The sequence below is a fragment of the Sorex araneus genome, chromosome 3, assembly GCF_027595985.1.
Source record: "Sorex araneus isolate mSorAra2 chromosome 3, mSorAra2.pri, whole genome shotgun sequence".
Classification (NCBI taxonomy): Eukaryota; Metazoa; Chordata; class Mammalia; order Eulipotyphla; family Soricidae; genus Sorex; species Sorex araneus.
This window is the reverse complement of record NC_073304.1, coordinates 118,218,540-118,233,249: the sequence shown is the minus strand read 5'-3', so window position 1 is coordinate 118,233,249 and position 14,710 is coordinate 118,218,540. Positions and strand designations below refer to the sequence as shown.

Below are 14,710 nucleotides of genomic sequence, written 5' to 3'. Positions count from 1 at the left end.
TGTTTAGCTCTTCTTACTTCTGGCTCTGCACTCAGGGATCACTGCTGGTTATGCTCAGGGGACCGTATGAGATGCTAGGGATTGAACCCAGGTTGGTTGCGTGCAAGGCAAACACCTTACCTGCTATACTATCACTCCAGCTTACCTGTTATACTATCACTCCAGATAACTTCTTTCTTTTGAATCCCCAAATCAAATCTGTGAGCCCAAGAAAGGAAACCATGAGATGTCGCTTTCATTCCCAGCCCTCGATCCTTGCACTGCTTACATCAGTCTGACTGAGCCCTGGAGAAACACTGACCACCAGTTAGATGAATCTCAAGGCCCACCACTGTGTGACAATCATGTGGACGGGGAATGGTACCGCTTCACCGGCATGGCAGGAGATGCCATGCCCACCTTCTGCATACCAGAAAACCACTGTGGAACCCACGCCCCCATGTGGCTCAATGGCAGCCACCCCCGGGAAGGGGAAGGGATCGTGCAGCGCCAGGCGTGTGCGAGCTTCAACGGGAACTGCTGTCTCTGGAACACCACAGTGGAGGTCAAGGCTTGCCTCGGGGGCTACTATGTGTACCGTCTCACCAAGCCCAGTGTCTGCTTTCACGTCTACTGTGGTCGTGAGTACCTCACCTGTGCCCATTTCCCTCAGCCCAAGGTCTCAGCGCAGTCACAGTGGAAAGGACCTGGCCAGATTCAGTTACAGCAGCAGGATCTTGAAATTCTGGGTAACTGATTCCAAACCAACCAGATGCAATTTCTGAGATCTGGTTGTAGAGTTCAGAAAGAGATTTAGTAGGGGGCCAGAGAGATGGTTCAGTGGTTGGGGATTGGAGAGCATACTTTGCAGGCTGGAGGCCTGGGTCCCATCCCTGGGACCACTCAGTCCCCTTTTTCCCCCCAAGGAATGACCCTAATCACAGGGCTATCTTTATGCTACCCAAATAAAATATTAGAAAACTTAATATTGAATTTACTGTATCCAAATGGTATATTTCCAACTTTTGGGGGGGCTGGAAAACCCCCTTCCAAGATATATACAAGGCCTACAGATGTAGCATTGTACTGAGTGTCCAATGATTTTTTTATGGTATGTAAAGGGAAGAAGGTATTTGATATCTGCAATTCTTTGAAATGAATTTCTGATACTTTGCCTTCTCTTCCAATCATATAAATCTTTTGCCTTCCTAAAAATGAGTTTCAGAATGAATAATCTTGTTGGATCCTGTGTCCACAGAAAGGCAGAACATAACACTTATCCAGTGTACAGCTTCTGATCCCCGAGGTTCTAGACTGGCAGAAAATTTCTGATCCTGTAAGGGCCTGTGGGCCTGGGCTTGAGAACGCTCGATCTCATTGAAAGGAGCTGTGCCAAGCAGAATGTGTCCTATAAAATCCCTGCCAACAGAGAATTGTTGGTGTTGGCTCGGATCCCATTCCCCATGATAGAACTGATGAGAATTTCTCTTGCGTGGAAGTGTCCTCTGGCCCTGAGGACGTCTTGGTTCTTCTGCAGACTTTTATGACATCTGTGATGAGGACTGCCCGGGTGGTGGCTGTCTGGAGGCCAGCGAGTGCACATGCGCGCCAGGAACCGTGCTGGGCCCCGACCGGCAGACGTGTCTGGGTAAGCAGCTCACCTTGAAGTACACGTAGTCTGGGAAGGTCACGGGACAAATCAAAATCTCTTCCTGGACTCCAAGCCCCATTGTTTTCCCACTGGTGTCTCGAACCCTTGGAATGGTGTTTGTCCCTGTCATTCATAAGGAAAGCATCAGACCAAATGCTATCAACTGCTTAGGGACAGTCTGGAATCAGGCTGCCCAATGAGTAGCCTCTTGTCTTGTGGGGGGAAGCAGCTCTTGTTTTTTTGTTGTTTGCTTGGCTTTTGGGTCATACCAGCAGTGTGCTCAGGACTTACTCCTGGCTCTGCACTCAGGAACTACTCCTGGCAGTTCTTGGGGACCATATAGGATACTGGGGATCGAACCCAGGTCAGCCATGTGCAAGGCAAATGCCCTACCTGCTGTACTATCACCTGGCCTCCTGCAGTTCTTGGAACAGGGCTAGAAGGACTGAAAAACTGAATTATAGCACAGCGGGTAGGGCATTTGCCTTGCACGCGGCCGACCCAGGTTTGATTCCTCCACCCCTCTCGGAGAGCCCAGCAAGCTACTGAGAGTATCTCGCCCACATGGCAGAGCCTGGCAAGCTACCCGTGACATATTCGATATGCCAAAAACAGTAACATCAAGTCTCACAATGGAGACGTTACTGGTGCCCACTCGAGCAAATCGATGAATAGGACGACAGTGCTACAGTGCTAATGAATCTTCATTTAAACTTGATACATGGGGATGTGGCTCAATGACAATCTACATGCCTCACATGTGTGAGGCCCTTGGATTTTTAATGTTTATTTTTTTTTATTTTAATGAAAACTGAAAGGATTCTGTTATTAAGAAAACTGACAAAGTGTTGGACAATTTGCATTACGAACAGTAAATTTGATGACTGCCTCACTTTCTTTTCCCTGTTTGCTCCTTCTTTCCTACCTATGTCCCAAGAAAACTCTTGCATTATTTTCTTTTTGTGCTTCCAGAGTTTTCTCAGTCAGATATAAAAATGCAAAGCTAAGTATTATTGCCCCCCTTTACCTCAAAGCTTGTTTATTGTTTGCACCGTCCATGTATCTTGCTTAACAGTTTACCTGGGGGGCTGGAGAGGTAGTACAGGAGATAAGTCACTAGCCTTGCATAAGGTTTAAGCTCCTCCCACCCACCCCCAAACTACCCCACCCCACAACCCTCTTACCTGCCACCCCGTGTATGGTCCCCAAGCTCCACCAGGAGTGATTCCTGAGCACAGAGCCAAGAGTAATCCTTGAGCACCACTGGGTTTGTCCCCCAAAACAAACTAAAAAACTTGGATATCTTGCACATCTGTGATACGGAAATCCCTCCTCTCCTACCTGAGGTGTGACTGGTGTTCACAGGGAGATCACTAGTTCTCTGAGATTAGAGGCAAAGTTTGCTCTTAGGTGCCATATGTCAATTTTCCTTTAAGGTTTTTTTTTGGGGGGGGGTTGTTTGTTTGATTGGGTTTGTTTGTTTGTTTGTTTGTCTTAAAAAAAAAAAAGCTATGTTGGGTCCCAAGAGATAGTGCAGGGGTTAAGGGGTTAATTTGCGTACAGCTGATCCCACTTAGAATACCCAACATCCACCACATGTTGTCCCTGAGTACCACCAGGGGGCACTCCTGAGCACAGAGCCAGGACAGTCCCTCAGCATCTGGTGTAGCCCCAAGGCAACAATGAAAGGCTAGTTATCTAATTAGTAACTGTTAATTGTGTACTTTTCAAGCAGAGAGAAGAGTATAGGAAATATTGTAACAGATAAACTCAAGTGCCTAGACTTAAGACTACCACTTTCCCTCTTCAATAAAAATTCACAGATATAAGTAAAGTCATCTCCTTCCACATCAGGCAGTTGCTCACTCTCTAGAGGTAATTACTGTTTTGATTACTGTGTGTTCTCCCCGCCCCTGTTTATGTTTTATTGTCTGGGGATGTACCCATAACAATAGATAGAATTATTTTGTGTGCTCTTAAAATTAACATTAAAATGATAAATTACCCCTTGTGTGATAGTTTCTCTAGTTTTTGCCCATAAAATTGGAATTGCTAGAGCATAACTAGGCTATAAATAACAATAAACACTCAAATAGCAATGGCTTAAATAAGCAAAAGTGGATTTCTCCCACACATGAAAAAAATCAGTGCTGAGGTAAGTGTCAGAGCTTGGAAACTGGGCCCGGCTCTGCTGTGCCCACAGTCTGGAAGGCGCTAACCATTGCTTCCTGGCCGGGGCTCTGATCTTCCTCTGTTTTAAAATCTACAAGTTCTCTCTGTTTGCTTGCTTGTTTTTAGTTCCACTTCTGCTTTTTCACACACATCTTTGATCTTAAGCATTTTTTCTTTTCTCGAGTAACTTTTTTAAATCTTCATTTTATTGATTTTTTCTGCATGATTCTGATATATCCAAGTCAATGCCGCCTGTGAGTTGTCTTGCCAGCTCTCTCTTGAAAGTGAGTCATTTCCTTACAGGGTATTTTATGACAAGTCATCTTCTGTGGTCATTGTTCTTCTGAGGGGCTGCTCTTATAAATGCCTAGTTTGTGAAAGTTTTACTATTGAATACTTTTTTTTTTAATTGAATCATTGGGCTGAGTGTAATAGAGACGATACTGGTGCCCGCTTGAGTAAATTGACGAACAATGGGATGACAGTGATACAGTGAATCACTGTGAGATAGACCTGTTCTAGCTATCTATCAAAGCTGTTCATGATTGGGTTTCAGTCATACAGTGTTCCAACACCCATCCCTCCACCAGTGCACAGTTCCCAGCACCAGTGTCCCCAGGTTCCCTCCCATCATCCTCTACCCTCACCCCCTCCACTATGTCAAGTGTTTTTCCTCTCTCTCTCCCTCTCTCTCTCTCTCTCTCTCTCTATTTCTCTCTCTCTCTCTCTCTCTCTCTCTTTCCTTTTGGCCATTGTGGTTTGCAATGTTGATGCTAAAAGGATAAAAGCATATTCCTTACCTACTTTTTTTTTTTTTTTTGCTTTTTGGGTCACACCCGGCGATGCACAGGGGTTACTCCTGGCTCATGCACTCAGGAATTACTCCTGGCGGTGCTCAGGGGACCATATGGGATGCTGGGAATCAAACCCGGGTCGGCCGAGTGCAAGGCAAACGCCCTACCCGCTGTGCTATTGCTCCAGCCCCTACTTTTAACCCTCAGATCTTGTCCAGTATCGTCATTCCCAGCTATTATTGTCATATACTTTTTAAAGGCCACAGCATCTCTTTCTCCAGTGAGTTCCTAAAGATCTGTTAAAATACAGACTTAAATCAAACTGGACTTTAAATACAGCACAGGAACTTACATTGCAGAAATATCTGATACTTTAATTATTTTTAATTAAAGATGGTCTATGTTCAGGGTTAACTCCTAGCTTTACACTCAGGAATCACTCCTGGCAGTGCTCTGGGACCATATGGGGTGCTGGGACTCAAACCCGGGTCAGCCACATGCAAGGAAAATGCCTTACCCACTGTACTATCGCTCTGGCCCTCTCTGATACTTTCTTATGTGACATACTCTGTCATAACAGAAACAACTGCCCTTAAAAATCTTCCCTCACCCACCCCAGTAATGCCAGGGATTGTACCTAGGACCTCACATAGTGTTCCACCACTGAGTTACATCCCTGACACCCTTAAAAATATGTTTTAAGTACTGTCCTTAAGCAGTGATTGCTAACCTTTTTATTTGTTTATTTATTTATTTTTGGTTTTTGGTTTTTGGGTCAGTGATGCTCAGGGGGTTACTCCTGGCTCTGCACTCAGGAATTACTCCTGGCAGTGCTGGGGGACCATATGGGATGCTGGGAATCGAACCTGGTCTGCAAGGCAAACACCCTACCTGATGGACTACCACTCCAGCCCCAATTGCTAACCTTTTTAGACATGGATTCTTGCCATCCTAATAGCCCAACTGGCATCACATGAAAACCTTTATTTCCATAAACAAAGGGAGACAGAATTCATCATGACCTCCTCACAGCATCTATGTGGGCAACCAGATCACACTCGCATCAGGCTGATCAGAAGCCTGGAGATGAGTAGGAACAGAAAGCTATCCAGGATCCCAGAAAACACACCCCACCATGAGATCACACCCACCATGAGATCACACCTACCATGAGAACACACCCCACCACAAGATCACACCCCACCGTGAGACTACACCCTACCATGAGACCACACCCCACCACGAGAACACACCCTACCATGATACCACACCCCACCACGAGAACACACCCTACCATGAGACCACACCCCACCACGAGAACACACCCTACCATGAGACCACACCCCACCATGAGAACACACCCCACCACAGCTTTCCTCGGGGTCCCAGGATACAGGAAGAGGTCTCTTGGCCAGGCCCTAGGAGAGAGAAAAACCTTAGAAATGAAGGGCTAAGTCCCTCCCTGTCAGCTAAGGTTGAACTTTTCCCACAGTTGAAGCTGAAAAATTGACTTACAATTAGGCCCAGACTGCTGAAGCATTAGCTGAGCCTGACAGGGCCTTTGAAGACCCTACACTGGGTTCCACAAACTCCCACAAGCAGGGTAAGGAGCAGTTCCACAGAAAAAAACAATGTCCATAGAAAACAACTTGGTATAAAATGCTCCACACTCAGAAGTGATTCACGGTTGAGAGAGTTGGCAGGATAACAGGAGTGTCTGAACTGAAGAGAGCAGAATAGTGCGGGGGAAATCAATACTACAAGGAAGTTTTTTAATTTTTTGTTTGTTTGTTTTGCTTTTTGAGTCACACCCTGCACAGGGACTACTCCTGGCTCTGCACTCAGGAATTACTTCTGGTGGTGCTTGGGGGACCATATGCGATGCTGGGAATGGAACCCAGGTTGGCCACATGCAAGGCAAATGCCCTACCTACTGTGCTATTGCTCCAGCCCAGTTTTTCAATTCTTGAGATTAAAAAAAAAAGGATGTCAAGAAAGAGAAAAGAAGTTTGTAAAAAGATAAATCAGACTTGAAAACCAAAAAGTATGCACACAGAACTTGTAGATATGAAAAATAGAGTGAACGAGATTAGTGTCTCTGAGAAGCACAGACTGAAGGCACAGCTGAGAGAGCTAGTACGAATGAGAGCTAATCACAGCCCCGTTCCAGAAGCATGTATAATGACCCCAGAGCAGAGCCCACGGGCCCCAGCACCACAGGTGTGCCCCAGAAACTTCATTTTCCATCTGGTCCCTTCAGTCCTTCCCGCATTGCGCTGCCCGGGAAGTACATAGTTGAGCCGCTCACAGGCTCTGAGCATGACCAGAGAATCTCAAAAGAAGTGGAGATTCCGCTAAGGGGCTTGGGAAAGGGTGTCATCGCCCAGCAGGATTCAAACATCTGGTTTCTCATCGACAGATGAAAATGAGTGTGAACAAAACAACGGTGGTTGCAGTGAGATCTGTGTGAACCTCAAGAACTCATATCGCTGTGCCTGTGGGGTTGGCCGTGTGCTGAGAAGTGACGGCAAGACTTGTGAAGGTGAGAGGATTCCACTCCAGCTGGCGCGGGGCCCTTGGCTTAATCTTTGACCTTCCTAACACTTTTCACCCACCCATAAGAGAGGCTAAGAGGGACCTGTGGTAGTACAGCGGAGAGGTGGACATTTGTCTCGCATGTAGCCAACATGGGTTAGATCCCCGGCATCCCATATGGTCCTGCAAGCACTACCAGGACTGATTCCTGAGAGCAGAGCCAGGAGTAACTCTGAGCATCACCGGGTGTGGTTCAAAAACAAAATGAAAAAAAGAGACGAAGAGTTTAGCTGTATCAGAAACGACAAAAGAGTGATAGTACAGTGGGGAAGGCACTTGCCTTGCAAGCAGCCCATCTGGATTTGATCCCTGGCATCCTGAGCCCCGCCAAGAGCAATCCCTGGGCACAGAGCCAGGAGTAAGGCCTGAACTGCTGTGTGCCCCCCACCAAAAAAATTCACAAAATAAAGTGACAAAAGGGGTTCACCATCATGGAGGATGGATTCATATTGCAGACAGAATTTGTCCATTTTGCCAGCGAGTAAATTTCTGCCTTTTAGGAAATTAAAAGAATGAAGTTATTCTGTGTTTCTCAAACCTAACTGTGCCCACGGATACCCTGGGGTTCTGTTTAAAAGGTGGGTTTTGGCTGAGTGGGCTGAAGTTCCTGCCCAGGTGTGCATTTTTAAGTAACTTCGTGGTGACAACTGTGCAGCAGAGAGCCAGGACCACAGCAGGCAGCTGAACAAAGGCCTTCACATGGTGGTGCTTAACTGCCCTTCCTGGGACTGGCGTGTAGGCATGTGCCAACTTCCAAGTGTAAACGGTTGAATGCCACCATCTCCAGCATTGGGGCTTTCCTTCCAGGGCGGCTCTCCCGCAGGCCCTGGGCCAGAGACTTTGTACTTTGACCAGGTTTCATTAGGTAAGTCTTACCTTCTCCAAAGCTGGAGAATCTCTTTCTTGGATCCAAGCTGTTTCCCTCATCTGCTTTGCATTTGATAGAGCTGTGCTGTATTTCGAGGAGATAAGCAAAATGATTTTGTCGTTGTAGTTGCTGCTTGCAAAACAAGTGCCTTAACCCCTGTAGTGTTGCTCTGACCATGAATGGTGTTAGGGTGGGTTATTTTTTTTCCTGTTGACTAATGTTGTGAGTTTCTTATGTATCTTGGATATGTGTCCTTTGACAGATGTACAGTGAAACTCTTTTCTCCTAGTCGGTAGAATGTCATTTCATTTTAATGCTAATTTCTCCTCACTGTGCAAAAGCTTTTTACATTTAATATAATCCTATTTATCTTATTGTTTTGTTTTTGTTTCCTTGCCATCAGAGTAAAAACCCTGAGTATGTTGTGAGATAAATCATCCCTTCTAACAGGGACTTATGATTTTCTTTTTTATCTTATTTTATTTTATTTTACATTTTTTATTAGAGAATCACTGTGATGTACAGTTACAAACTTATGAACTTTTGTGTTTGCGTTTTACTCATACAGTGATCATTTACCCATCCCTCCACCAGTGCCCATTCTCCTCCACCAATGATCCCAGTATCCCTCTCACCACCCACACCCCATACCCCACCATCCCACCCTGCCTCTGTGGCAGGGCATTCCCCTTTGTTCTCTCTCCTTTTGGGTGTTGTAGTTTGCAATAGAGGTATTGAGTGGCTATTATGTTCGGTCCATAGTCTACTTTCAGCTCGTATCTTCCTACCCGAATGGGTACTACCGACATCCTCTACTTGGTGTTCCCTTCTCTATCTGAGCTGCCTTTTCCCCTAGCATGTGAGGCCAGTTTCCAAACTGTGGAGCAGACCTCCTAATCCTTATCTCTACAACTCTTGGGTGTTAGTCTCCCACTATGTTATTTATATTCCACAGATGAGTGCAATCTTTCTATGTCTGTCCCTCTCTTTCTGACTCATTTCATTTAACATGATACTTTCCATGTAGAACCACTTATATACAAATTTCATGACTTCATCTTTAAAAATATGGAACGCTTCACGAATTTGCATGTCATCCTTGCGCAGGGCCCATACTAATCTTCTCTGTATCATTCCAATTTAGTATATGTGCTGCTGAAGCAAGCACTGATTTTTTTTAAATTTTATTGAATCACCATGTGGAGGGTTACATAGTTCTCAGGATTATGTCAGTTATACAATACTCAAACACCCTTCCCTTCACCAGTGCCCCTATTCCATCACCAACCACCCCAGTATACCTCCCGCCCCCTCCCGCCCCCCAGTCCCCGCCCTTGTAAGTGATAAGTTTCACTTCGTTTACACTTTATCTTGGTTACATTCTATGTTTCAACACATAACTCGCTATTGTTGCTGGGCTTTCCCTCCAAAAAGAAAAAGACAGTCCTACTGTCAAGGAAGCATTTGGTAGTTCTCCATTGCTGAGAATGTAGAGATATTAAGTCCCGCTGTTTGTTACATAACTTTTCTATCTTTTTTCCCCCCTCGTCCCGCGCCACCGAGTTCACGCCTGTTTAGTAATCACCATGCTGCCTGACAAAGGGAAAAAAAACCAAAAAAGATGGTTATTTCCCATCATCAGCTGGCGTGGGGCTCTGGCTTAGTTGATAGTCTGGTAGAAAGTCTGCAAGCAGTTTCTGGAACCAAAAGTAGTGCGCTGGTGTACTGATTTTTAATATATAGGTTTTCCACCGCCTTTAGGCTTATTTCTGGGCAATTAATCATTTTAGATGCATTATAAATGTGATTATTTTTCTCTCCTGTTTCTTTTTCATGGACATAGTTTTCCCAGTACCAGTTATTAGATTTTCATTTCTGCATTTTATGCTCTTGGGCTTCTTTATCATAAGTTAACTATTCACATGTGTGAAGATTTAATGCCAGGCTCTAATTCAATTTCATTAATCTGTGTATTTTCACTCTAATGCCAAACAGTTTAGCCTACAACAGCTTTAGCATTTAAAGTTGCCTCTTCTTTGAACCAGATTACTTTGAGCATTCGGGATCTTTTGTGGTTCTGTAAAAATTTTAATTTCAAGAATTTATTGGGATATGGGGGTGGAGAAATAGTATAGGGTTTAAGACACTTGCCTTGCACATGGCCAAGTTCAAATCCTGGCACTGCATATGGTCCCCAAGCCCCACCAGAAGTGCTCTCTGACTGCTGGTGTGTTCCCCCACCCCAACACACAAAGAATTTACTGGGATTTTAATAGGGATTACATGAATCTACATAATGTTTTGAGCACAATAGTCATTATGATTGTGTTTATCCTCCCAATACACGAGCGTGTGTTATTTTACTCTTTCCTTGTAATATCTTTTTATCCCTTCTAATAAGGATTTATGATTTTCAATAATAGGTCTTTCACCTCTAGGCTTATTTCTGGTTACTTAATCCTTGTAGATGCAATTCTATATGTGATTATTTTTCTCTTCTGGTTCATAACTTGCTTATCTAAGTGGAACAGATTTTTATATTTTATTATAACGTGTCACCTTACCGTTGGTTTATTACTTCTAATAACATTTTAGTGATATCTTTTGAGTTTTTTAAACTTTAAACACCGAGGTTTACATAGTTGTTACAGGCATTAAATGTTCCAATACCAAGCCCACCACAAACGTGACCTTCCCTCCACCATTGTCCCTAGTTTCGCACCTACACACCCCTACCCCCAAGCTGGACTCCTTAGCAGGCATCAAATAGTTTATTTTATATTGCTTATTAAAACTAAATGGATAATGGAATTTTCAAAAAATACTTCAATACAAGAAAATTTCTGAAAACCATCATGTCTCACCCAGGGTTGTTAAGTCCTTGTCTGAGGGTTTACAATGCTGTTTGTTGCTAGTTGAGCCTTCTGTGTTATTATTTATTGAGCTTAGTTGATTTACATGCTGTTTTCCCAGCATTATTGATATGATCCTACTGGTCAGTCAGTATCATGATATATTTGGAGCTGTTGGACAGCCATACACGCTCCAGGCTCTATGGGGGCCTATAGATCTGGGACAACTCTCTGTTCTTCCTCACTCTGACGAGACCCCAGAGTTTCAGCCTTAAATTCATGTACCTGGAATTTTCATTGGTTGGCATCTCTGCAGAGATTAGCCATGAAGCAGTGGAGTTGAACCATTGGCATGGCGTCTTTTGGGTTTTATGTGTATACTGGCATGCATTTGTAAAGAGCTGTGGCTTTATATTTTCTTTTCCAATTTGGATTCCTGTATTTTTTTTTTTTGCTTTTTGGGTCACACCCGGTGATGCACAGGGGTCACTCCTGGCTCATGCACTCAGAAATCACCCCTGGCGGTGCTCAGGGGACCATATGAGATGCTAGGATTCGAACCCTGGTTGGCCTCGTGCAAGGCAAACGCCCTACCCGCTGTGCTATCGCTCCAGCCCTTGGATTCCTGTAATTACTTTTTTTTACCTAAACTATGGCTAGGACTAGGACTTTCAATACTTTGTTGAGTAATAGTAATGAGAGTAAAAATCTGTCTTGTGCCTGATCTTAGAAGAAAGGCTTTCATTTTTTGCCATTAGAATGTTAGGGTTTTGTCATACTTGACTTTGAAATATGTTCCTTCTATACCCATTTTATGTTGTCAAAAAGCATTCTCTGCATGTAGGAATGTAATCCTGTGAGTTTAATTTCTGTATTTGTGCTGATGTTAATGGATTTGCAGTGTTGAGCTATCCTTGCATCCCTGGAATGAACCCCATTTGATCGTCACTTTCATTTAGTAAGTTTGAATCTCATGCCACAGGCAGCTGCAGGTTTTTGTGGATAACATGAAGAAATGAAAGATTTCATTGTTTCTATTTTTTCCTTCGTTGCTGCTGTAGACATGGCTGTGGTGTTTGCGCATTTGGCTGTGGTGCCTTGGTGTTTGCACAATCCCAGGGCTGGTGGGAGGCCTCACATTCTTCGTTGTGGTGCTATCATGAATGCTCACCAAGAGATCATGCACTTTTTTTTTTTTTTTTGCTTTTTGGGTCACACCCAGCGATGCTCAGGGGTTACTTCTGGCTCTGCACTCAGGAATTACTCCTGGCGGTGCTCAAGGGACCAGATGGGATGCTGGGGATTGAACCCAGTTGGCCGCATGCAAGGCAAACGCCCTACCAGCTGTGCTATCACTCTGGCCTGAGGTCATGTTCCCAGGCTCACCAGGGTTACATGCTTATAGTTGTGGTACTTGCAGAGCTGGCTGCAGTGCTCCAGAGATTACCTAATGCCGAAGTACAGAGGGTCCCAACAGTGCAGTGGAGGCCCGTTCTCAATGCATGAGGGCAGCACCAGGGATTAAACTCATGGCCTCATGCTTCAGGGCCACGCCCCTTTCACCAGTGAGTCATCCCGCAGGCCTTCGTCGTTATTATTTATAGAAGACATATGATTTTCCCCCACAGAATAATTGACTACATGGCATAATAGATCTATAAAACTGCTTATGAGATTTTATTTTTTCTAGTTATATCCAAAATAAATACTTCCCCAGAAGGCCAAATTATAGCTAGTCTACACAATTTATGCCACGCTATAAAGTTAACTCGGGTACCACTACCTAGAATATTAAACTACAATCCCTCATGACAAGACTAAATGTTCTTTAAAGTTTATTGAAATGGGCAATGTTCTGAGTCCTCCTTAAATCTTAATTATTTTATGTAGTTATCTTTGCATATTTGAATATTCAAGAAATGTTCCCTATGGAACATTTGTAATTACTCCTGAGCATTTTATTGGAATTTTTACAGTTAATCCTCATATAATTTTAAAACCTAATACTCATAACTAAAAATACATTAGCCAAAGACAAAATTTTCATATGAGATACACATTAGGATTGATATTTGTATTTGCAACCCTTAAGTTTTACTGTGATCCAAAATGTTTCTTTAGTTTTTTGGTGAATTTTACCTTAAATATATTTAAATTTTTAAGTTACTTTTATTAATTTGTTGTTATTAAAATATGTTTTCATAGGCTAAAACATAGCAAAGTAAAAGGGATATCATTAAAATGACCCACAATCCTACTTGTCAATTATGTACATTCTAAATATTTTAATATATCCCTTTAAGAGACTTAAATTCTTTAAGCTAACTTAGTTATTGTATTCACCTGTGTTTCACAGTTATAGATCTGGACATATCTTAAGTAAACATTTAGCCCAATACCTTCACTTTGCAAATGCTGAAATAGATAAATTAACCAGATAAATTAACTCACTAAAAAAGTAATTTATAAGATGTTTACCTGTTATAAAGTCTTTTTACATTTTCTTCTATGCTGCTTCATATCATTTTAAGCATTCAAAACCAAACGAAAGTATTTATCTTTTTCTACATAGGACAAATAGTAGATGTTTTAGGATTTATAAACCAAAAGGAACTATCAAAACTACTCAACTCTGCCCTTGTATTGAGAAAGCACCATTTAGCAATAATGAATGTGTGCCAATAAAACTTTATTAATAACATTTATGTGCAACTTTGCAATATTAGGCCGTAGTTTAAGGACTCCTGACCTAAATGATAATATCCAGAGCTTGCAAAGGTCATTGTTTTCCTCTACTAACTTTAAAACCACCTACTCCCATTTTTCATTGAGTATTTTCCCTTTTGTCCATTTGGTTAAATGTGCTTTGGAAAACTTTTTCGGGGGGGGGGTCACACCCAGTGATGCTCAGGGGTTACTCCTGGATCTGCACACACTCCTGGTGGTGCTTGTGGGACTATTTGGGATGCTGGGAATTGAATCTGGGTCGGCCACAAGCAAGGCAAATACCCTACCTGCTGTACTCCGGCCCCAAAAATGCAAAACTTTAAAAAAAGAAACAGACTGTCTCATAAAAGCCATGTCATAGAGCTCAGTTGAGTGAAGTTGAGTTTATTACCCAGGCCTTATTTATATATTACGGTGAACACACAGATCCCCAGACTCCCTCAGAAATGTGAGAAGAGACGCAGTAAATCCAGCTGGTCAGTAGTGACTCAGCGGCCCATCCATCTTGTCCAGTTGAATATGTACATTTTATATCAGTTATGCTCAGTAGCTTTCGAATTGGATAGATTAAATCTGATAGACAGTAAGAAATAACTTTTTGGATTTTTATCCAAACCACAACCAAACTGCATGAGAAGAAAAAACAAACACCAAAATGATCCAACTTCATGGGTATTCTACAAAATACCTACTCACCTTAAATGGTTATAGCTACGGACATTTTATGATTACACTTTGTAGCTATAATACTTAATAAATGTGTATGTGTCTGGGGTGGTCCCTACCTACCTCAATAAATAGGCCAAGTCCCAATAGCACCAGATTGAGTCGAGTATAATTCCCAGTGTCAAGTGCCATCCAAACAGGATTATTTATAGAAAAAAAATTTTTTTAGTTTTTCTTAATTTATTTTATTGAATCACAGTGAGATTACAAAGTTACAAAGTTGTTCATGATTGGGTTTCAGTCACATACTGTTCCAATACCTGTCCCTTCACCAGTGTATATTTGCCACCACCAGTGTTCCAAGCTTCCTTCCTTCCCACTCGTCCCACCCTGCCTCCATAGCAGC

At 43.0% G+C, this 14,710-nt stretch overlaps 1 protein-coding gene and 1 non-coding gene across 2 annotated transcripts in view; one reads left to right on the top strand and one right to left on the bottom strand.

The window, feature by feature from the left end:
- OIT3 (oncoprotein induced transcript 3) overlaps positions 1 to 14,710 on the top strand; it is a 33,850-nt gene that overhangs the window by 5,526 nt on the left and 13,614 nt on the right. The window contains exons 2-4 of the mRNA XM_004615471.1: positions 246 to 620; positions 1,517 to 1,627; positions 7,016 to 7,138. Of these exons, the coding sequence (XP_004615528.1) occupies positions 246 to 620; positions 1,517 to 1,627; positions 7,016 to 7,138 (609 nt within the window). The remainder of the gene's footprint in view (positions 1 to 245; positions 621 to 1,516; positions 1,628 to 7,015; positions 7,139 to 14,710) is intronic.
- On the bottom strand, positions 9,122 to 9,227 carry LOC129403831 (U6 spliceosomal RNA). The gene has a single exon (XR_008629491.1). It is a non-coding gene; the product is annotated as a U6 spliceosomal RNA (small nuclear RNA).